This window comes from Salvelinus alpinus, chromosome 14 (assembly GCF_045679555.1).
Source record: "Salvelinus alpinus chromosome 14, SLU_Salpinus.1, whole genome shotgun sequence".
NCBI classification, from domain to species: Eukaryota; Metazoa; Chordata; class Actinopteri; order Salmoniformes; family Salmonidae; genus Salvelinus; species Salvelinus alpinus.
The window spans coordinates 18,473,523-18,496,032 of NC_092099.1; the positions used below are offsets into that span (position 1 = coordinate 18,473,523).

A 22,510-nucleotide genomic window follows, 5' to 3' on the forward strand; every position below is an offset into this window, starting at 1 on the left:
AAAAGTATTTGGTTTTAAATATACTTAAGTATCAACGGTAAATGTAATTGCTAAAATATTACTTAAGTATCAAAAGTCAAAGTAAAAGTATAAATCATTTCAAATTCCTTCTATTAAGCAAAGCAGACTGCATCATTTTCTTGTTTTTAAAAATGTACAGATAGCAAGGGGCACACTCCAACACTCAGACATCATTTACAAAATATAAATTTGTGTTTAGTGAGTCTACCAGACCAGAGGCAGTGTGGATGACCACGTGTTCTCATGATAAGTGTGTTAATTTCATCATTCTCCTGTCCTGCTAAGCATTCTAAATGTAGTACTTTGTGTTGTCAGGGAAAATGTATGGAGTAAAAAGTACAATATTTTCTTTTGGAATGTAGTGAAGTAAAAGTAAAAGTTGTCAAAAATATAAATAGTAAAATAAAGTACAGATACCCCCCAAAAACTACTTAAGTAGTACTTTAAAGTATTTATCCTGAAGTACTTTACACCACTGGTTATATTCCATTTGTAGTATCGTAGTTGGATAGAAATCATCCAACTGTTATGTTGAATATAATAATGAACTACATTTATCAATCTGACTCCATTATAGTGTAAAGAAATGCAAACAGGCCCTGTGGAGGATCTAGTCAAGGCCTTGCATCACCACTTAATATGACTTATAATGAACATGTGTCTAACTTGCACCGTTATGCAATTATTAAAAAGGTACACAACGCAGAAATTGCTCCGCCATTTCCTGGTTAATAATACAATTCAAATAGTTTTCCTAATTTCAGTTTAAGTCACAAAACAAGCAAGTATAGTGTAGAGAATAATTGTACCAACTAATCCGCTGTGAAATATATTTTCCATAACCCCAAAATATTGTATTTTCAGCTGTTTGAAGTTTTACAAAGATGCAAAAAGCTGCCCTCTTATGGCTGCGATCCCGTTAACGGGATCGATGTGACAACAGCCAGTGAAAGTGCAGGGCGCCAAATTCAAACAACAGAAATCTCATAATTAAAATTCCTCAAGCATACAAGTATTTCACACCATTTTAAAGATACACTTCTTGTTAATCCCACCACAGTGTCCGATTTCAAAAAGGCTTTACAGCGAAAGCACCACAAACGATTATGTTAGGTCACCGCAAAATCACAGAAAAACACAGCCATTTTTCCAGCCAAAGACAGGAGTCACAAAAATCAGAAATAGAGATAAAATTAATCACTAACCTTTGATGATCTTTATCAGATGGCACTCATAGGACTTTATGTTACACAATACATATATGTTTTGTTCAATAAAGTTCATATTTATATCCAAAATCCTCCGTTTACATTGGCGCCATGTTCAGAAATGCCTCCCAAATATCCGGGGAGATTGCAGAGCGCCACAGAAATACTCATCATAAACTTTGATGAAAGATACATGTTTTACATAGAATTAAAGATACACTTGTTCTTAATGCAACCGCTTTGTCAGATTTCAAAAAAGCTTTACGGCAAAAGCTGTATGTCTCCAATCCCCTCTATGGCATTTTATCTTGTCACATAACTGGACAGTCTGTTCTGACTGATGTTATTATGTTGAATGTTGTAGAGGTTGTCCTCTATGCTGTGATGTGATGGGATACAGGTTGGTTGTAATTCTGTATTGATGTGTTTTATTTTATCGTCCTCAGACACAACACGACCAGCCAGAGATGGAGAGGGGACTGGTAAAGAATATAACTTTGTCACCAAAGAACTGTTTGATTACATGGTGTGCAACCACAGGTAATGCCAGTGATTTGTTGTCATATGAGTTCTAATAATTTCCAAGTAGCTCTAGCTCTTAGACTAGAGCATTGGGCCTGTAAGTGAAAGGTCGCTGGTTCGAATCCCTGAGCCGACAAGGTGGAAAATCTGTAGATATCCTTAACGCTAATTGCTCATGTAACTCGCTCTGGATAGGAGCGTCTGTTAAATGACTCAAATGTAAAATGTGGTATTATAAAGTTCCCCTTCCCTTTTGTTACGCTACAACCTTATTCTTAAATGTATTCAATTGAAAATGTTCGTCATTAATCTACACACAATACCCCATAATGACAAAGCAAAAACAGGTTTTTAGAAATGTAAAAAATTGAAAAAATATATATGAAATATCACATTTACATAAGTATTCAGGCATCTTACTTAGTACTTTGAAGCACCTGGCAGCGATTACATCCTCGAGTCTTCTTGGGTATGACGCTACAAGCTTGACACACCTGTATTTGGGGAGTTTCTCCCATTCTTCTCTGCAGATCCTCTTGAACTCTGTCAGGTTGGATAGGGAGCCTTGCTGTACAGTTATTGTCAGGTCTCTTCAGAGATGTTCGATGGGGTTCAAGTCCGGGCTCTGGCTGGGCCACTCAAGGACATTCAGGGATTTGTCCCAAAGCCACTCCTGCGTTGTCTTGGCTGTGTGCTTAGGGTTGTTGTCCTGTTGGAAGGTGAACCTTCGCCCCAGTCTGAGGTCCTGAGCGCTCTGGAGCAGGTTTTCATCAAGGATCTCTATGTACTTCGCTCCATTGAACTTTCCCTCGATCCTTACTAGTCTCCCAGTCCTTTCTGCTGAAAAACATCCCCACAGCATGATGCTGCCACCACCATGCTTCACCATAGGGAAGGTGCCAGGTTTCCTCCAGACGTGACGCTTGGCATTCAGGCCGAAGAGTTCAATCTTGGTTTCATCAGACCAGAGAATCTTGTTTCTCATGGTCTGAGAGTACTTTAGGCCTGATTGGTGGAGTGCTGCAGAGATGGTTGTCCTTCTGGAATGTTCTCCCATCTCCACAGAGGAACTCTGGAGCTCTGTCAGAGTAACCATCGGGTTCTTGGTCACCTCCAAGATCAAGGCACTTCTCCCCTGATTGCTCAGTTTGGCCGGGCGGCCAGCTCTACGAAGAGTCTTGGTGGTTCCAAACTTCTTCAATTTAAGTATGATGGAGGCTACTGTGTTCTTGGGGATCTTCAATGCTGCAGAAATGTTTTGGTACCCTTCCCCAGATCTGTGCCTCGACACAATCCTGTCTCAGAGCTCTATGGACAATTCCTTTGACCTCATGGCTTGGTTTTTGCTCTGACATGCACTGTCACCTGTGGGACCTTATATAGACAGGTCTGTGCCTTTCCAATTCATGTCCAATAAATTTAATTTACTACAGGTGGACTCCAATCAAGTTGTAGAACCATCTCAAGGATTATCAATGGAAACAGGAGCTCAATTTCGAGTCTCATAGCAAAGGGTCTGAATTTACTTATGTAAATAAGGTATTTCTGTTTTTTATTTTTTATAATTTTTAAATTAATTTGTCATTATTGGTGTATTGTGTGTAGATTGATGAGGGATTTTATTTATTTAATCCATTTTAGAATAAGGCTGTAACAAAACAAAATGACCCTTTGGAGTTAGAAAGCTCTTTTTTGACATGGCAGGATTGACCTCACGTCCTGTTTCTGAATCAACAGTCATCTCATAAGAGATGAAAACAGAATACATGGCAGGATTGACCTCACTTCCTGTTTCTGAATCAACAGTCCTCTCATAAGAGATGAAAACAGAATACATGGCAGGATTGACCTTACTTCCTGTTTCTGAATCAACAGTCATCTCATAAGAGATGAAAACAGAATACATGGCAGGATTGACCTCACTTCCTGTTTCTGAATCAACAGTCCTCTCATAAGAGATGAAAACAGAATACATGGCAGGATTGACCTTACTTCCTGTTTCTGAATCAACAGTCCTCTCATAAGAGATGAAAACAGAATACATGGCAGGATTGACCTTACTTCCTGTTTCTGAATCAACAGTCATCTCATAAGAGATGAAAACAGAATACATGGCAGGGTTGACCTCACTTCCTGTTTCTGAATCAACAGTCCTCTCATAAGAGATGAAAACAGAATACATGGCAGGGTTGACCTCACTTCCTGTTTCTGAATCAACAGTCATCTCATAAGAGATGAAAACAGAATACATGGCAGGATTGACCTTACTTCCTGTTTCTGAATCAACAGTCCTCTCATAAGAGATGAAAACAGAATACATGGCAGGGTTGACCTCACTTCCTGTTTCTGAATCAACAGTCCTCTCATAAGAGATGAAAACAGAATACATGGCAGGGTTGACCTCACTTCCTGTTTCTGAATCAACAGTCCTCTCATAAGAGATGAAAACAGAATACATGGCAGGGTTGACCTCACTTCCTGTTTCTGAATCAACAGTCCTCTCATAAGAGATGAAAACAGAATACATGGCAGGGTTGACCTCACTTCCTGTTTCTGAATCAACAGTCCTCTCATAAGAGATGAAAACAGAATACATTGCAGGATTGACCTCACTTCCTGTTTCTGAATCAACAGTCATCTCATAAGAGATGAAAACAGAATACATGGCAGGATTGAACTCACTTCCTGTTTCTGAATCAACAGTCATTTCATAAGAGATGAAAACAGAATACATGGCAGGATTGACCTTACTTCCTGTTTCTGAATCAACAGTCCTCTCATAAGAGATGAAAACAGAATACATGGCAGGATTGACCTCACTTCCTGTTTCTGAATAAACAGTCATTTCATAAGAGATGAAAACAGAATACATGGCAGGATTGACCTCACTTCCTGTTTCTGAATCAACAGTCATTTCATAAGAGATGAAAACAGAATACATGGCAGGATTGACCTCACTTCCTGTTTCTGAATAAACAGTCATTTCATAAGAGATGAAAACAGAATACATGGCAGGATTGACCTCACTTCCTGTTTCTGAATCAACAGTCATTTCATAAGAGATGAAAACAGAATACATGGCAGGATTGACCTTACTTCCTGTTTCTGAATCAACAGTCATTTCATAAGAGATGAAAACAGAATACATTGGGGGGATTTCATAGGTTTATCATAGTTGTTATATACGTGGTTGTAATATAGTTGTAATACAGTCAATGGATTTCTATAATGTATCTTTGGTGTGTCCTAGGTTCCTGGAGTACGGTGAATATAAAGGCCATCTATATGGGACCAGTATTGATGCTGTCAGAGACGTGATAGACAGTGGGAGGATGTGTGTTATTGACATTGAGCCACATGTAAGTTATATTCCTATACTCCTGTATCTACAGGAAGGTTTTTACACTACCGATACCACAGCAGGGAAAACGATTCATTGTGGATTTGTTAACACTAAACAGTAATGACAACTTTATAATGGGTTGGTTTAAAATTAAGTTGCTAATACAGTTAAAGTCGGAAGTTTTACATACACCTTAGACAAATATATTTAAACTCAGTTTTTCACAATTCCTGACATTTAATCCTAGTAAAAATTCCCTGTTTTAGGTCAGTTAGGATCACCACTTTATTTTAAGAATGTGAAATGTCAGAATAATAGTAGAGAGAATTATTTATTTCAGCTTTTATTTCTTTCATCACATTCTCAGTGGGTCAGACGTTTACATACACTCAATTAGTATTTGGTAGCATTGCCTTTAAATTGCTTAACTTGGGTCAAACGTTTCGGGTAGCCTTCCACAAGCTTCCCACAATAAGTTGGGTGAATTTTGGCCCATTCCTCCTGACAGAGCTGGTGTAACTGAGTCAGGTTTGTAGGCCTTCTCGCACACACTTTTTCAGTTCTGCCCACACATTTTCTATGGGATTGAGGTCAGGGCTTTGTGATGGCCACTCCAATACCTTGACTTTGTTGTCCTTAAGCCATTTTGCCACAACTTTGGAAAGATGCTTGGGGTCATTGTCCATTTGGAAGACCCATTTGCGACCAAGCTTTAACTTCCTGACTGATGTCTTGAGATGTTGCTTCAATATATCTACATAATTTTCCTGCCTCTTGATGCCATCTATTTTTGCTGTTGTTCTGGAATTGATTTGCACTTTTCGCACCAAAGTACGTTCATCTCTAGGAGACAGAACGCGTCTCCTTCCTAAGCGGTATGACGGCTGCGTGGTCCCATGGTGTTTATACTTGCGTACTATTGTCTGTACAGATTAACGTGGTACCTTCAGGCGTTTGGAAATTGTTCCCAATGATGAACCAGACTTGTGGAGGTCTACATTTCTTTTCTGATGTCTTGGCTGATTTCTTTTAATTTTCCCATGATGTCAAGCAAAGAGGCACTGAGTTTGAAGGTAGGCCTTGAAATACATCCACAGGTACACCTCCAAATGACTCAAATGATGTCAATTAGCCTATCAGAAGCTTCTAAAGCCATGACATCATTTTCTGGAATTTTCCAAGCTGTTTAAAGGCACAGTCAACTTAGTGTATGTAAACTTCTGACCCACTGGAATTGTGATACAGTGAATTATAAGTGAAATAATCTGTCTGTAAACAATTGTTGGAAAAATGACTTGTGTCATGCACAAAGTAGATGTCCTAACCGACTTGCTAAAACTATAGTTTGTTAACAAGAAATGTGTGGAGTGGTTGAAAAACGAGTTTTAATGACTCCAACCTAAGTGTATGTTAACTTCCGACTTCAACTGTATATAACTGCCGTTTATTAATTTATACATTTATTTTATACAGTATGTGTATATGTATTGTGACTTTCAGAGCATCCTGTCCGTGAGGAATAAGAAGTTCAAGCCTTATGTCGTCTTTATAAAGCCTCCCAGTACAGAACGACTGAGACAGACACGGAGGGATGCACGCGTCATCACCAGCTATGTTGTCAACAGACCTTTTAAAGTGAGATGAATGTGTTGTCACTGTCAGGCCATACCTTTTTGGATGTAGATAATTAGGGTTGTAAAGATTCCCCGGTCCCGATTCAAATATTTAAGATAGTACTGTTACAAATCGCAGATTCAATCAAATATTTTGCTCATACTTTCTACCATTTCCCGAAAATACCAAATCTTTTGTGTAAACTGACGCGTCCCTCTCCTTCAGTGTCGAACTGTGTGTATTAACCATATTGACATCCATTGATCTACAAGTCATTTTGCAAGCTGAAACAAAATCCAGCCAACATCAGTAGCCTAGTCAAACTGCGCGCTGTGCCCAGCTTCGGCCCGCTGACCAACATCAGTAGCCTAGTCAAACTGCGCGCTGTGCCCAGCTTCTGCCCGCTGACCAAAATCAGTAGCCTAGTCAAACTGCGCGCTGTGCCCAGCTTCTGCCCGCTGACCAACATCAGTAGCCTAGTCAAACTGCGCGCTGTGCCCAGCTTCTGCCCGCTGACCAACATCAGTAGCCTAGTCAAACTGCGCGCTGTGCCCAGCTTCTGCCCGCTGACCAACATCAGTAGCCTAGTCAAACTGCGCGCTGTGCCCAGCTTCTGCCCGCTGACCAACATCAGTAGCCTAGTCAAACTGCGCGCTGTGCCCAGCTTCTGCCCACTGACCAACATCAGTAGCCTAGTCAAACTGCCCTGTGCCCAGCTTCTGCCCACTGACCAACATCAGTAGCCTAGTCAAACTGCCCTGTGCCCAGCTTCTGCCCACTGACCAACATCAGTAGCCTAGTCAAACTGCGCGCTGTGCCCAGCTTCTGCCCACTGACCAACATCAGTAGCCTAGTCAAACTGCGCGCTGTGCCCAGCTTCTGCCCACTGACCAACATCAGTAGCCTAGTCAAACTGCCCTGTGCCCAGCTTCTGCCCACTGACCAACATCAGTAGCCTAGTCAAACTGCGCGCTGTGCCCAGCTTCTGCCCACTGACCAACATCAGTAGCCTAGTCAAACTGCCCTGTGCCCAGCTTCTGCCCGCTGACCAACATCAGTAGCCTAGTCAAACTGCCCTGTGCCCAGCTTCGGCCCACTGACCAACATCAGTAGCCTAGTCAAACTGCGCGCTGTGCCCAGCTTCGGCCCGCTGACCAACATCAGTAGCCTAGTCAAACTGCGCTGTGCCCAGCTTCTGCCCGCTGACCAACATCAGTAACCTAGTCAAACTGCCCTGTGCCCAGCTTCGGCCCGCTGACCAACATCAGTAGCCTAGTCAAACTGCCCTGTGCCCAGCTTCTGCCCACTGACCAACATCAGTAGCCTAGTCAAACTGCCCTGTGCCCAGCTTCGGCCCACTGACCAGCGTGTTCCTGATCTTGCGGCACCTTCAGCATTGAAATCCTCAAATGGCTTGCGTGATATTAGGCTTTTATTCGTTGATTGACAACCTCTGTAATTTGTTATTGCTATGCGCTGTTGAAAATGGTGTTTTTACCAGAATGAAATAAATCTAACTGAAACATACCTCTCATCTGGCTCAAACCTACTGAACGGGGTTTACAATATATTTTATTTTGATTGCTCAGGTTCACCATCAGCAATAGTTTTGGTCGTTTTCCTATAAACAATCAGTTTATATGGTAGTTCTTTTTTTTTTAGATATACAGGGTAAAGTTGATAATTTCATAACGAGGACAAGCAATCACTTTGCGAGGCGCACTGCATGGCCAAAGCAGGCGGAGACAATAAACTCACTAAAAACTCCCAAATAGTCAAAATTATTTGATTTTGAGATGGGGGTGAAATCCAAAGTTGTGCTACAGTATATATTCACAGGCTATGTCATAGATAATCCGTAAACAGTAAATATGAATACATTACTAACTCAAACATTTAATCTGCAAAAAATGACAAATTGATTAGTGATGGTGATTTCAACGTTGGGGGGGCAAAAACACATAGGCTACATTGCCTCCCAATCTGATAGTGGTAGTGGGGTGGTAGATGTCTCCTTTATGGCTCTAATCTGATAGTGGTAGTGGGGTGGTAGATGTCTCCTTTATGGCTCTAATCTGATAGTGGTAGTGGGGTGGTAGATGTCTCCTTTATGGCTCTAATCTGATAGTGGTAGTGGGGTGGTAGATGTCTCCTTTATGGCTCTAATCTGATAGTGGTAGTGGGGTGGTAGATGTCTAGTCTCCATTATGGCTCTAATCTGATAGTGGAAGTGGGGTTTTAGATGCCTCCATTATGGCTCTAATCTGATAGTGGTAGTGGGGTGGTAGATGTCTCCATTATGGGTCTAATCTGATAGTGGTAGTGGGGTGGTAGATGTCTAGTCTTCCTTTATGGCTCTAATCTGATAGTGGTAGTGGGGTGGTAGATGTCTAGTCTCCCTTTATGGCTCTAATCTGATAGTGGTAGTGGGTTGGTAGATATCTAGTCTCCTTTATGGCTCTAATCTGATAGTGGTAATGGGGTGGTAGATGTCTAGTCTCCTTTATGGCTCTAATCTGATAGTAGTAGTGGGGTGGTAGATGTCTAGTCTCCTTTATGGCTCTAATCTGATAGTGGAAGTGGGGTGGTAGATGTCTAGTCTCCTTTATGGCTCTAATCTGATAGTGGTAGTGGGGTGGTAGATGTCTAGTCTCCTTTATGGCTCTAATCTGATAGTGGTAGTGGGGTGGTAGATGTCTAGTCTCCTTTATGGCTCTAATCTGATAGTAGTAGTGGGGTGGTAGATGTCTAGTCTCCTTTATGGCTCTAATCTGATAGTGGTAGTGGGGTGGTAGATGTCTAGTCTCCTTTATGGCTCTAATCTGATAGTGGTAGTGGGGTGGTAGATGTCTAGTCTCCTTTATGGCTCTAATCTGGTAGTGGTAGTGGGGTGGTAGATGTCTAGTCTCCTTTATGGCTCTAATCTGATAGTAGTAGTGGGGTGGTAGATGTCTAGTCTCCTTTATGGCTCTAATCTGATAGTTGTAGTGGGGTGATAGATGTCTAGTCTCCTTTATGGCTCTAATCTGATAGTGGTAGTGGGTTGGTAGATATCTAGTCTCCTTTATGGCTCTAATCTGATAGTGGTAGTGGGTTGGTAGATATCTAGTCTCCTTTATGGCTCTAATCTGATAGTGGTAGTGGGGTGGTAGATATCTAGTCTCCTTTATGTCTCTAATCTGATAGTGGTAGATGTCTAGTCTCCTTTATGGCTCTAATCTGATAGTAGTAGTGGGGTGGTAGATGTCTAGTCTCCTTTATGGCTCTAATCTGATAGTGGTAGTGGGGTGATAGATGTCTAGTCTCCTTTATGTCTCTAATCTGATAGTGGTAGATGTCTAGTCTCCCTTATGTCTCTAATCTGATAGTGGTAGATGTCTAGTCTCCCTTATGGCTCTAATCTGATAGTGGTAGTGGGGTGGTAGATGTCTAGTCTCCTTTATGTCTCTAATCTGATAGTGGTAGTGGGGTGGTAGATGCTTAGTCTCCCTTTTGGCTCTAATCTGATAGTGGTAGTGGGGTGGTAGATGCTTAGTCTCCATTATGGCTCTAATCTGATAGTGGTAGTGGGGTGGTAGATGTCTAGTCTCCTTTATGGCTCTAATCTGATAGTGGTAGATGCCTAGTCTCCCTTATGGCTCTAATCTGATAGTGGTAGATGCCTAGTCTCCTTTATGGCTCTAATCTGATAGTGGTAGTGGGGTGAGATGTCTAGTCTCCTTTATGGCTCTAATCTGGTAGTGGTAGATGCCTAGTCTCCTTTATGGCTCTAATCTGATAGTGGTAGATGCCTAGTCTCCTTTATGGCTCTAATCTGATAGTGGTAGTGGGTTGGTAGATATCTAGTCTCCTTTATGGCTCTAATCTGATAGTGGTTGTGGGGTGGTAGATATCTAGTCTCCTTTATGGCTCTAATCTGATAGTGGTAGTGGGGTGGTAGATGTCTCCTTTATGGCTCTAATCTGATAGTGGTAGTGGGGTGATAGATATCTCCTTTATGGCTCTAATCTGATAGTGGTAGTGGGGTGATAGATATCTAGTCTCCCTTATGGCTCTAATCTGGTAGTGGTTGTGGGGTGGTAGATGTCTAGTCTCCCTTATGGCTCTAATCTGATAGTGGTAGTGGGTTGGTAGATGTCTAGTCTCCTTTATGGCTCTAATCTGATAGTGGTAGTGGGGTGGTAGATGTCTAGTCTCATTTATGGCTCTAATCTGATAGTGGTAGTGGGGTGGTAGATGCTTAGTCTCCCTTATGGCTCTAATCTGATAGTGGTAGTGGGGTGGTAGATGTCTAGTCTCCTTTATGGCTCTAATCTGATAGTGGTAGTGGGGTGGTAGATGCTTAGTCTCCTTTATGGCTCTAATCTGATAGTGGTAGTGGGGTGGTAGATGTCTAGTCTCCTTTATGGCTCTAATCTGATAGTGGTAGTGGGGTGGTAGATGCTTAGTCTCCCTTATGGCTCTAATCTGGTAGTGGTAGTGGGGTGGTAGATGCTTAGTCTCCCTTATGGCTCTAATCTGATAGTGGTAGTGGGGTGGTAGATGTCTAGTCTCCTTTATGGCTCTAATCTGATAGTGGTAGTGGGGTGGTAGATGCTTAGTCTCCCTTATGGCTCTAATCTGATAGTGGTAGTGGGGTGGTAGATGTCTAGTCTCCTTTATGGCTCTAATCTGATAGTGGTAGTGGGGTGGTAGATGCTTAGTCTCCCTTATGGCTCTAATCTGGTAGTGGTAGTGGGGTGGTAGATGCTTAGTCTCCTTTATGGCTCTAATCTGATAGTGGTAGTGGGGTGGTACACAAACATAGACAGATCCAGCTCAGAGAGGCCCGGCTCAGAGAGGCCCGGCTCAGAGAGGCCCGGCTCAGAGAGGCCCGGCTCTGAGAGGCCCGGCTCTGAGAGGCCCGGCTCAGAGAGGCCCAGCTCTGAGAGGCCCAGCTCTGAGAGGCCCAGCTCTGAGAGGCCCAGCTCATGATCTCCATCAGCAGCAGGTTTTAATTTAGAATGGAACATTAATGTGTTTATGCAACAAATGTTAGTGCATTGAATCGTATCGCATCGAACCGATTCACATCGATTCGTTCTCTAATCAAACCAAATCTTCCCTGTTCCCTCCTCCGTTCCTCCCTGGCCCCTCCTCCGTTCCTCCCTGGCCCCTCCTCTGTTCCTCCCTGGCCCCTCCTCTGCTCCTCCCTGGCCCCTCCTCTGCTCCTCCCTGGCCCCTCCTCCGCTCCTCCCTGTTCCCTCCTCCGTTCCTCCCTGGCCCCTCCTCCGTTCCTCCCTGGCCCCTCCTCTGTTCCTCCCTGGCCCCTCCTCTGCTCCTTCCTGGCCCCTCCTCTGCTCCTTCCTGGCCCCTCCTCTGCTCCTCCCTGGCCCCTCCTCTGCTCCTCCCTGGCCCCTCCTCTGCTCCTCCCTGGCCCCTCCTCTGTTCCTCCCTGGCCCCTCCTCCGCTCCTCACTGGCCCCTCCTCCGCTCCTCCCTGGCCCCTCCTCCGCTCCTCACTGGCCCCTCCTCCACTCCTCCCTGGCCTCTCCTTCCCCCCACCCCTCTTCCTCCTTCCCCATCAGGATGTTGACTTTGAGGAGATGGAGGATGCTGCCAGGTTCATGGAGGGGAAGTCCGGTCAGTACTTCGACCGCGTCATAGTCAACGAGGAGCTGCAGGATGCCTGTATGCAGCTGTTCAATACCATACAGCTGGCTCAGGAGGGACCACATTGGATACCTGCCGCATGGCTCAGTACTGAGGACTAGAGAAAGGAGAGGGAGGGCAGGGGAGGGCAGGAGGGGAGGGGAGAGGAGGGGGGAGGGAGGGCAGGAGAGGAGGAGAGGAGAGGAGGGCAGGAGAGGAGGGCAGGAGAGGAGGAGAGGAGAGGAGGGACCACATTGGATACCTGCCGCATGGCTCAGTACTGAGGACTAGAGAAAGGAGAGGGAGGGCAGGGGAGGGCAGGAGAGGAGGGCAGGGGAGGGGATGAGGGATATACAACAGGCGTTGTTGAACAGGACAATTCAGATGGCGGATGTTTCAGAGGAACTAGGAGGGAGAGACAGCAAACGATACATTGAATGTTGAAATTAAAACTGGAAAGTAGAGTCCAATATAGTTAGAAGGTGCCTTTATGTATATTTGTATTGTACCTCAGATGTATGTGACAATAAAACATATATATATATATATATATATATACACAGTACCAGTCAAACGGTTGGACACACCTACTCATTCAAGGGTTTTTCTTTATTTTTACTATTTTCTACAGAAAATTGACATAATGCCAAGAGTGTGCAAAGCTGTCATCATGGCAAAGGGTGGTTACTTTGAAGAATCTGAAATATAAAATATATTTTGATTTATTAAACACTTTTTTTGTTTACTACATGATTCCATATGTGATTTTTCATAGTTTTGATGTCTTCAGTATTATTCTACAATGTAGAAAATAGTAAAAAATAAAGAAAAACCCTTGAAAGAGTAGATGTGTCCAAACTTTTGACTGGTACTGTATGTATATGTTTTAGTAATGTTCTGTGTTATTACGGTTGGTTTAGTTTGGATTGAGTGAGTGCTGAGCAGAGAGGCTGTGTTGTGCCATCGTAGTAAACATTTATAACACTGATAGAGACATCTCTCTTTATATCTATATATATATATATCTCTGTTGTAACCTCTGAAGCAGTTTATGTCCTGGGGACTGCTCCTCTAAATCTGTGACTGTCATGGATTCACCTAATACTCAGTATGATGTATTTCTCAGGTGATGTACTGTGTATTTCAAATAAAATCAAAGTTTATTGGTTGCGTACACAAATATGCAGATGTTGCATCTCAGATGCAGTAAAATTCTTGTGTTTCTAGGTCCAACAGGGCAGAAATAACACCTAGGGGGAGGGCAGGAGAGGAGGAGGGGGAGGAGGAGGGCAGGAGGGGGGGAGGAGGAGAGGAGGAGGAAGAGGGGGAGGGCAGGAGAGGAGGGGGGGGGCAGGAGAGGAGGGGCGGCAAGAGAGCAGGAGGGGGAAGGCAGGAGAGGAGGAGGAGGGGGGGGGAGGAGGGGGAGGGCAGGAGATGAGGAGGAGGTGGAGGGCAGGAGAGGAGGGGGAGGAGGAGGGCAGGAGAGAAGGAGGGGGGGCAGGAGAGGAGGAGGTCGGGAGATGAGGGGGAGGGGAGGAGGGGGGGCAGGAGAGGAGGAGGAGGGCGGGAGAGGAGGGGGAGGGGAGGGCAGGAGATGAGGGGGAGGGGGAGGGCAGGAGAGGAGGGAGAAGGCAGGAGAGGAGGGGGAGGGGGGGCAAGAGAGCAGGAGGGGGAGAGGAGGGGGAGGGAGAAGGCAGGAGATGAGGGGGAGGGGGGGCAAGAGAGCAGGAGGGGGAGAGGAGGGCAGGAGATGAGGGGGAGGGCAGGAGAGGAGGGGGGGGGGGCAGGAGAGGAGGAGGAGGGGGGGCAAGAGAGCAGGAGGGGGAGGGAGGAGGAGGGAAAGGGCAGGAGGGCAGGAGAGAAGGAGGAGGAAGAGGGGGAGGAGAGCAGGAGAGGAGGGGGGGAGGGCAAGAGAAGAGGAGGAGGGGGCATAGGGGGAGGAGGAAGAGGGGAGGGCAGGAGAGGAGGGGGAGGGGAGTATAAGGCTGTCATAGATTCTCAATACTCAATGTCATGTATTTCTCAGGTGATGTACTGTGTATTTTAAATTAAATTAAAAAGTTTATTGGTCGCGTACACAGATTTGCAGTGAAATTCTTGTGTTTCTAGGTCCAACAGGGCAGAAATAACACCTAGGGGGAGGAGGAGGAGGCCAGGAGAGGGGGGGTACGAGGAGAGGAGGAGGAAGAGGGCAGGAGAGGAGGAGGAAGAGGGGGAGGGAGGGCAGGAGAGGAGGAGGAGGAGGGGGAATAGGGCAGGAGAGGAGGACAGAAATAACACCAAGAAAATAATTATTATAATAATAATATCAGAATGAGCAATGTCCAGGGAATAAATGTATATAATGGCGTACATAGATATGATGGTCATTAGTGCCTTCGGAAAGTATTCAGACCCCTTCCCTTTTTCCACATTTTCTTTTACGTTAAAGCCTTATACTAAAATTTATTAAATTCATTTTTTTCCTCATACATCTACACACAATACCCCACAATGACAAAGTGAAAAAAAGGTTTTTATACATTTTGGCAAATTTATTAAAAAAACAAACAGAAATACCTTATTTACATAAGTATTCAGACCCTTGGCTTTGAGACTCGAAATTGAGCTCAGGTGCATCCTGTTTCCATTGATCACCCTTGAGATGTTTCTGCAACTTCAGTGGAGTCCACCTGTGGTAAATTGTATTAATTGATTGGACATGATTTGGAAAGGCACACACCTGTCTATATAAGGTCCCACAGTTGACAGTGCATGTCAGAGCAAAAACCAAGCCCTTAGGCCGAAGGAATTGTCTGTAGAGCTCCGAGACAGGATTGTGTCGAGGCACAGATCTTGGGAAGGGTACCAAAAAATGTTTGCAGCATTGAAGGTCCCCAAGAACACAGTGGCCTCCAGCATTCTTAAATGGAAGAAGTTTGGAACCACCAAGACTCTTCCTAGAGCTGGCCGCCAGGCCAAACTGAGCAATCGGGAGAAGGGTCTAGGTCACTCTGACAGAGCTCCAGAGTTCCTCTGTGGAGATGGGAGAACCTTCCAGAAGGACAACCATCTCTGCAGCACTCCACCAATCAGGCCTTTATGGAAGAGTGGCCAGACGGAAGCCACTCCTCAGTAAAAGGCACATGACAGCCCGCTTCAAGTTTGCCAAAAGGCACCTAAAGACTCTGACCATGACAAACAAGATTCTCTGGTCTGATGAAACCAAGATTGTCTACGGTGGGCTCTGTTTCACCAGGGTCTACGGTGGGTTCTGTTTCACCGGGCTCTACGGTGGGTTCTGTTTCACCGGGCTCTACGGTGGGTTCTGTTTCACCGGGGTCTAAGGTGGGCTCTACGGTGGGCTCTGTTTCACCAGGGTCTACGGTGGGTTCTGTTTCACCGGGCTCTACGGTGGGTTCTGTTTCACCGGGCTCTACGGTGGGTTCTGTTTCACCGGGGTCTAAGGTGGGCTCTACGGTGGGCTCTGTTTCACCAGGGTCTACGGTGGGTTCTGTTTCACCGGGCTCTACGGTGGGTTCTGTTTCACTGGGGTCTAAGGTGGGCTCTGTTTCACCGGGGTCTACGGTGGGTTCTGTTTCACCGGGGTCTAAGGTGGGTTCTGTTTCACCGGGGTCTACGGTGGGCTCTGTTTCACCGGGCTCTACGGTGGGTTCTGTTTCACCGGGGTCTAAGGTGGGTTCTGTTTCACCGGGGTCTACGGTGTGCTCTGTTTCACCGGGGTCTAAGGTGGGCTCTACGGTGGGCTCTGTTTCACCGGTGTCTAAGGTGGGTTCTGTTTCACCGGGGTCTACGGTGGGTTCTGTTTCACCGGGGTCTACGGTGGGTTCTGTTTCACCGGGGTCTACGGTGGGTTCTGTTTCACCGGGGTCTACGGTGGGTTCTGTTTCACCGGGGTCTACGGTGGGCTCTGTTTCACCGGGCTCTACGGTGGGTTCTGTTTCACCGGGGTCTAAGGTGGGTTCTGTTTCACCGGGGTCTACGGTGGGTTCTGTTTCACCGGGGTCTACGGTGGGTTCTGTTTCACCGGGGTCTACGGTGGGCTCTGTTTCACCGGGGTCTAAGGTGGGCTCTACGGTGGGCTCTGTTTCACCGGGGTCTACGGTGGGTTCTGTTTCACCGGGGTCTACGGTGGGCTCTGTTTCACCGGGGTCTAAGGTGGGTTCTGTTTCACCGGGGTCTACGGTGGGTTCTGTTTCACCGGGGTCTACGGTGGGTTCTGTTTCACCGGGGTCTACGGTGGGTTCTGTTTCACCGGGGTCTACGGTGGGTTCTGTTTCACCGGGGTCTACGGTGAGTTCTGTTTCACCGGGCTCTACGGTGGGCTCTGTTTCACCGGGGTCTACGGTGTGCTCTGTTTCACCGGGGTCTACGGTGGGTTCTGTTTCACCGGGGTCTACGGTGGGCTCTGTTTCACCGGGGTCTACGGTGGGTTCTGTTTCACCGGGGTCTACGGTGGGTTCTGTTTCACCGGGGTCTAAGGTGGGCTCTACGGTGGGCTCTGTTTCACCGGGGTCTACGGTGGGTTCTGTTTCACCGGGGTCTAAGGTGGGTTCTGTTTCACCGGGGTCTACGGTGGGCTCTGTTTCACCGGGGTCTAAGGTGGGTTCTGTTTCACCGGGGTCTACGGTGGGCTCTGTTTCACCGGGGTCTACGGTGGGTTCTGTTTCACCGGGGTCTACGGTGGGTTCTGTTTCACCGGGGTCTACGGTGGGCTCTGTTTCACCGGGGTCTACGGTGTGCTCTGTTTCACCGGGGTCTACGGTGGGTTCTGTTTCACCGGGGTCTACGGTGGGCTCTGTTTCACCGGGGTCTACGGTGTGCTCTGTTTCACCGGGGTCTACGGTGGGTTCTGTTTCACCGGGGTCTAAGGTGGGCTCTACGGTGGGCTCTGTTTCACCGGGGTCTACTGTGGGTTCTGTTTCACCGGGGTCTACGGTGGGTTCTGTTTCACCGGGGTCTACGGTGGGCTCTGTTTCACCGGGGTCTACGGTGTGCTCTGTTTCACCGGGGTCTACGGTGGGTTCTGTTTCACCGGGGTCTAAGGTGGGCTCTACGGTTGGTTCTGTTTCACCGGGGTCTACGGTGGGTTCTGTTTCACCGGGGTCTACGGTGGGTTCTGTTTCACCGGGGTCTACGGTGGGTTCTGTTTCACCGGGGTCTAAGGTGGGCTCTACGGTGGGCTCTGTTTCACCGGGGTCTACGGTGGGTTCTGTTTCACCGGGGTCTACGGTGGGTTCTGTTTCACCGGGGTCTAAGGTGGGCTCTACGGTTGGTTCTGTTTCACTGGGGTCTACGGTGGGTTCTGTTTCACCGGGGTCTACGGTGGGTTCTGTTTCACCGGGGTCTACGGTGGGTTCTGTTCACCGGGGTCTAAGGTGGGCTCTACGGTGGGCTCTGTTTCACCGGGGTCTACTGTGGGTTCTGTTTCACCGGGGTCTACGGTGGGTTCTGTTTCACCGGGGTCTACGGTGGGTTCTGTTTCACCGGGGTCTAAGGTGGGCTCTACGGTTGGTTCTGTTTCACTGGGGTCTACGGTGGGTTCTGTTTCACCGGGGTCTACGGTGGGTTCTGTTTCACCGGGGTCCAAGGTGGGCTCTACGGTTGGTTCTGTTTCACCGGGGTCTACGGTGGGTTCTGTTTCACCGGGGTCTACGGTGGGTTCTGTTCACCGGGGTCTAAGGTGGGCTCTACGGTGGGCTCTGTTTCACCGGGGTCTACTGTGGGTTCTGTTTCACCGGGGTCTACGGTGGGCTCTGTTTCACCGGGGTCTACGGTGTGCTCTGTTTCACCGGGGTCTACTGTGGGTTCTGTTTCACCGGGGTCTACGGTGGGTTCTGTTTCACCGGGGTCTACGGTGGGTTCTGTTTCACCGGGGTCTACGGTGGGTTCTGTTTCACCGGGGTCTAAGGTGGGCTCTACGGTTGGTTCTGTTTCACCGGGGTCTACGGTGGGTTCTGTTTCACCGGGGTCTACGGTGGGTTCTGTTTCACCGGGGTCTACGGTGTGCTCTGTTTCACCGGGGTCTACGGTGGGTTCTGTTTCACCGGGGTCTAAGGTGGGCTCTACGGTTGGTTCTGTTTCACCGGGGTCTACGGTGGGTTCTGTTTCACCGGGGTCTACGGTGGGTTCAGTTTCACCGGGGTCTACGGTGGGTTCTGTTTCACCGGGGTCTAAGGTGGGCTCTACGGTGGGCTCTGTTTCACCGGGGTCTACGGTGGGTTCTGTTTCACCGGGGTCTACGGTGGGTTCTGTTTCACCGGGGTCTAAGGTGGGCTCTACGGTTGGTTCTGTTTCACCGGGGTCTACGGTGGGTTCTGTTTCACCGGGGTCTACGGTGGGTTCTGTTTCACCGGGGTCCAAGGTGGGCTCTACGGTTGGTTCTGTTTCACCGGGGTCTACGGTGGGTTCTGTTTCACCGGGGTCTACGGTGGGTTCTGTTCACCGGGGTCTAAGGTGGGCTCTACGGTGGGCTCTGTTTCACCGGGGTCTACTGTGGGTTCTGTTTCACCGGGGTCTACGGTGGGCTCTGTTTCACCGGGGTCTACGGTGTGCTCTGTTTCACCGGGGTCTACTGTGGGTTCTGTTTCACCGGGGTCTACGGTGGGTTCTGTTTCACCGGGGTCTACGGTGGGTTCTGTTTCACCGGGGTCTACGGTGGGTTCTGTTTCACCGGGGTCTAAGGTGGGCTCTACGGTTGGTTCTGTTTCACCGGGGTCTACGGTGGGTTCTGTTTCACCGGGGTCTACGGTGGGTTCTGTTTCACCGGGGTCTACGGTGTGCTCTGTTTCACCGGGGTCTACGGTGGGTTCTGTTTCACCGGGGTCTAAGGTGGGCTCTACGGTTGGTTCTGTTTCACCGGGGTCTACGGTGGGTTCTGTTTCACCGGGGTCTACGGTGGGTTCAGTTTCACCGGGGTCTACGGTGGGTTCTGTTTCACCGGGGTCTAAGGTGGGCTCTACGGTGGGCTCTGTTTCACCGGGGTCTACGGTGGGTTCTGTTTCACCGGGGTCTACGGTGGGTTCTGTTTCACCGGGGTCTAAGGTGGGCTCTACGGTTGGTTCTGTTTCACCGGGGTCTACGGTGGGTTCTGTTTCACCGGGGTCTACGGTGGGTTCTGTTCACCGGGGTCTAAGGTGGGCTCTGTTTCACCGGGGTCTACGGTGGGCTCTGTTTCACCGGGGTCTACGGTGTGCTCTGTTTCACCGGGGTCTACTGTGGGTTCTGTTTCACCGGGGTCTACGGTGGGCTCTGTTTCACCGGGGTCTACGGTGTGCTCTGTTTCACCGGGGTCTACGGTGGGTTCTGTTTCACCGGGGTCTACGGTGGGTTCTGTTTCACCGGGGTCTACGGTGGGTTCTGTTTCACCGGGGTCTACGGTGGGTTCTGTTTCACCGGGGTCTAAGGTGGGCTCTACGGTTGGTTCTGTTTCACCGGGGTCTACGGTGGGTTCTGTTTCACCGGGGTCTACGGTGGGTTCTGTTTCACCGGGGTCTACGGTGGGTTCTGTTTCACCGGGGTCTACGGTGTGCTCTGTTTCACCGGGGTCTACGGTGGGTTCTGTTTCACCGGGGTCTAAGGTGGGCTCTACGGTGGGCTCTGTTTCACCGGGGTCTACGGTGGGTTCTGTTTCACCGGGGTCTACGGTGGGTTCTGTTTCACCGGGGTCTACGGTGGGTTCTGTTTCACCGGGGTCTAAGGTGGGCTCTACGGTGGGCTCTGTTTCACCGGGGTCTACGGTGGGTTCTGTTTCACCGGGGTCTACGGTGGGTTCTGTTTCACCGGGGTCTAAGGTGGGCTCTACGGTTGGTTCTGTTTCACCGGGGTCTACGGTGGGTTCTGTTTCACCGGGGTCTACGGTGGGTTCTGTTCACCGGGGTCTAAGGTGGGCTCTACGGTGGGCTCTGTTTCACCGGGGTCTACGGTGGGTTCTGTTTCACCGGGGTCTACGGTGGGTTCTGTTTCACCGGGGTCTACGGTGGGCTCTGTTTCACCGGGGTCTACGGTGTGCTCTGTTTCACCGGGGTCTACGGTGGGTTCTGTTTCACCGGGGTCTACGGTGGGTTCTGTTTCACCGGGGTCTAAGGTGGGCTCTACGGTTGGTTCTGTTTCACCGGGGTCTACGGTGGGTTCTGTTTCACCGGGGTCTACGGTGGGTTCTGTTTCACCGGGGTCTACGGTGGGTTCTGTTTCACCGGGGTCTACGGTGGGTTCTGTTTCACCGGGTTCTAAGGTGGGCTCTACGGTGGGCTCTGTTTCACCGGGGTCTACGGTGGGTTCTGTTTCACCGGGGTCTACGGTGGGTTCTGTTTCACCGGGGTCTAAGGTGGGCTCTACGGTTGGTTCTGTTTCACCGGGGTCTACGGTGGGTTCTGTTTCACCGGGGTCTAAGGTGGGCTCTACGGTGGGCTCTGTTTCACCGGGGTCTACGGTGGGTTCTGTTTCACCGGGGTCTAAGGTGGGCTCTACGGTGGGTTCTGTTTCACCGGGGTCTACGGTGGGTTCTGTTTCACCGGGGTCTACGGTGGGTTCTGTTTCACCGGGGTCTACGGTGGGTTCTGTTTCACCGGGGTCTACGGTGGGTTCTGTTTCACCGGGGTCTACGGTGGGTTCTGTTCACCGGGGTCTAAGGTGGGCTCTACGGTGGGCTCTGTTTCACCGGGGTCTACGGTGGGTTCTGTTTCACCGGGGTCTACGGTGGGTTCTGTTTCACCGGGGTCTACGGTGGGCTCTTTTTCACCGGGGTCTACGGTGTGCTCTGTTTCACCGGGGTCTACTGTGGGTTCTGTTTCACCGGGGTCTAAGGTGGGCTCTACGGTGGGCTCTGTTTCACTGGGGTCTACGGTGGGTTCTGTTTCACCGGGGTCTACGGTTGGTTCTGTTTCACCGGGGTCCAAGGTGGGTTCTGTTTCACCGGGGTCTACGGTGGGTTCTGTTTCACCAGGGTCTAAGGTGGGTTCTGTTTCACCGGGGTCTACGGTGGGTTCTGTTTCACCGGGGTCTACGGTGGGTTCTGTTTCACCGGGGTCTACGGTGGGTTCTGTTTCACCGGGGTCTACGGTGGGTTCTGTTTCACCGGGGTCTAAGGTGGGCTCTACGGTGGGCTCTGTTTCACCGGGGTCTACGGTGGGTTCTGTTTCACCGGGGTCTACGGTGGGTTCTGTTTCACCGGGGTCTAAGGTGGGCTCTACGGTTGGTTCTGTTTCACCGGGGTCTACGGTGGGTTCTGTTTCACCGGGGTCTACGGTGGGTTCTGTTCACCGGGGTCTAAGGTGGGCTCTACGGTGGGCTCTGTTTCACTGGGGTCTACGGTGGGTTCTGTTTCACCGGGGTCTACGGTTGGTTCTGTTTCACCGGGGTCCAAGGTGGGTTCTGTTTCACCGGGGTCTACGGTGGGTTCTGTTTCACCGGGGTCTAAGGTGGGTTCTGTTTCACCGGGGTCTACGGTGGGTTCTGTTTCACCGGGGTCTAAGGTGGGCTCTACGGTTGGTTCTGTTTCACCGGGGTCTACGGTGGGTTCTGTTTCACCGGGGTCTACGGTGGGTTCTGTTTCACCGGGGTCTACGGTGGGTTCTGTTTCACCGGGGTCTACGGTGGGTTCTGTTTCACCGGGGTCTAAGGTGGGCTCTACGGTGGGCTCTGTTTCACCGGGGTCTACGGTGGGTTCTGTTTCACCGGGGTCTACGGTGGGTTCTGTTTCACCGGGGTCTAAGGTGGGCTCTACGGTTGGTTCTGTTTCACCGGGGTCTACGGTGGGTTCTGTTTCACCGGGGTCTACGGTGGGTTCTGTTTCACCGGGGTCTACGGTGGGTTCTGTTCACCGGGGTCTAAGGTGGGCTCTACGGTGGGCTCTGTTTCACCGGGGTCTACTGTGGGTTCTGTTTCACCGGGGTCTACGGTGGGTTCTGTTTCACCGGGGTCTACGGTGGGCTCTGTTTCACCGGGGTCTACGGTGTGCTCTGTTTCACCGGTGTCTACTGTGGGTTCTGTTTCACCGGGGTCTAAGGTGGGCTCTACGGTGGGCTCTGTTTCACTGGGGTCTACGGTGGGTTCTGTTTCACCGGGGTCTACGGTTGGTTCTGTTTCACCGGGGTCCAAGGTGGGTTCTGTTTCACCGGGGTCTACGGTGGGTTCTGTTTCACCGGGGTCTAAGGTGGGTTCTGTTTCACCGG

The 22,510-nt window shown here is 48.9% G+C and overlaps 1 protein-coding gene across 1 annotated transcript in view; it reads left to right on the forward strand.

Moving 5' to 3' along the window:
- mpp4a (MAGUK p55 scaffold protein 4a) overlaps positions 1-12,470 on the forward strand; it is a 38,521-nt gene extending 26,051 nt beyond the window's left edge. Inside the window, exons 17-20 of the mRNA XM_071342114.1 lie at positions 1,676-1,769; positions 5,002-5,110; positions 6,595-6,729; positions 12,275-12,470. Of these exons, the coding sequence (XP_071198215.1) occupies positions 1,676-1,769; positions 5,002-5,110; positions 6,595-6,729; positions 12,275-12,460 (524 nt within the window). The 3' untranslated portion in view covers positions 12,461-12,470. The remainder of the gene's footprint in view (positions 1-1,675; positions 1,770-5,001; positions 5,111-6,594; positions 6,730-12,274) is intronic.
- Positions 12,471-22,510: the final 10,040 nt, after the last annotated feature.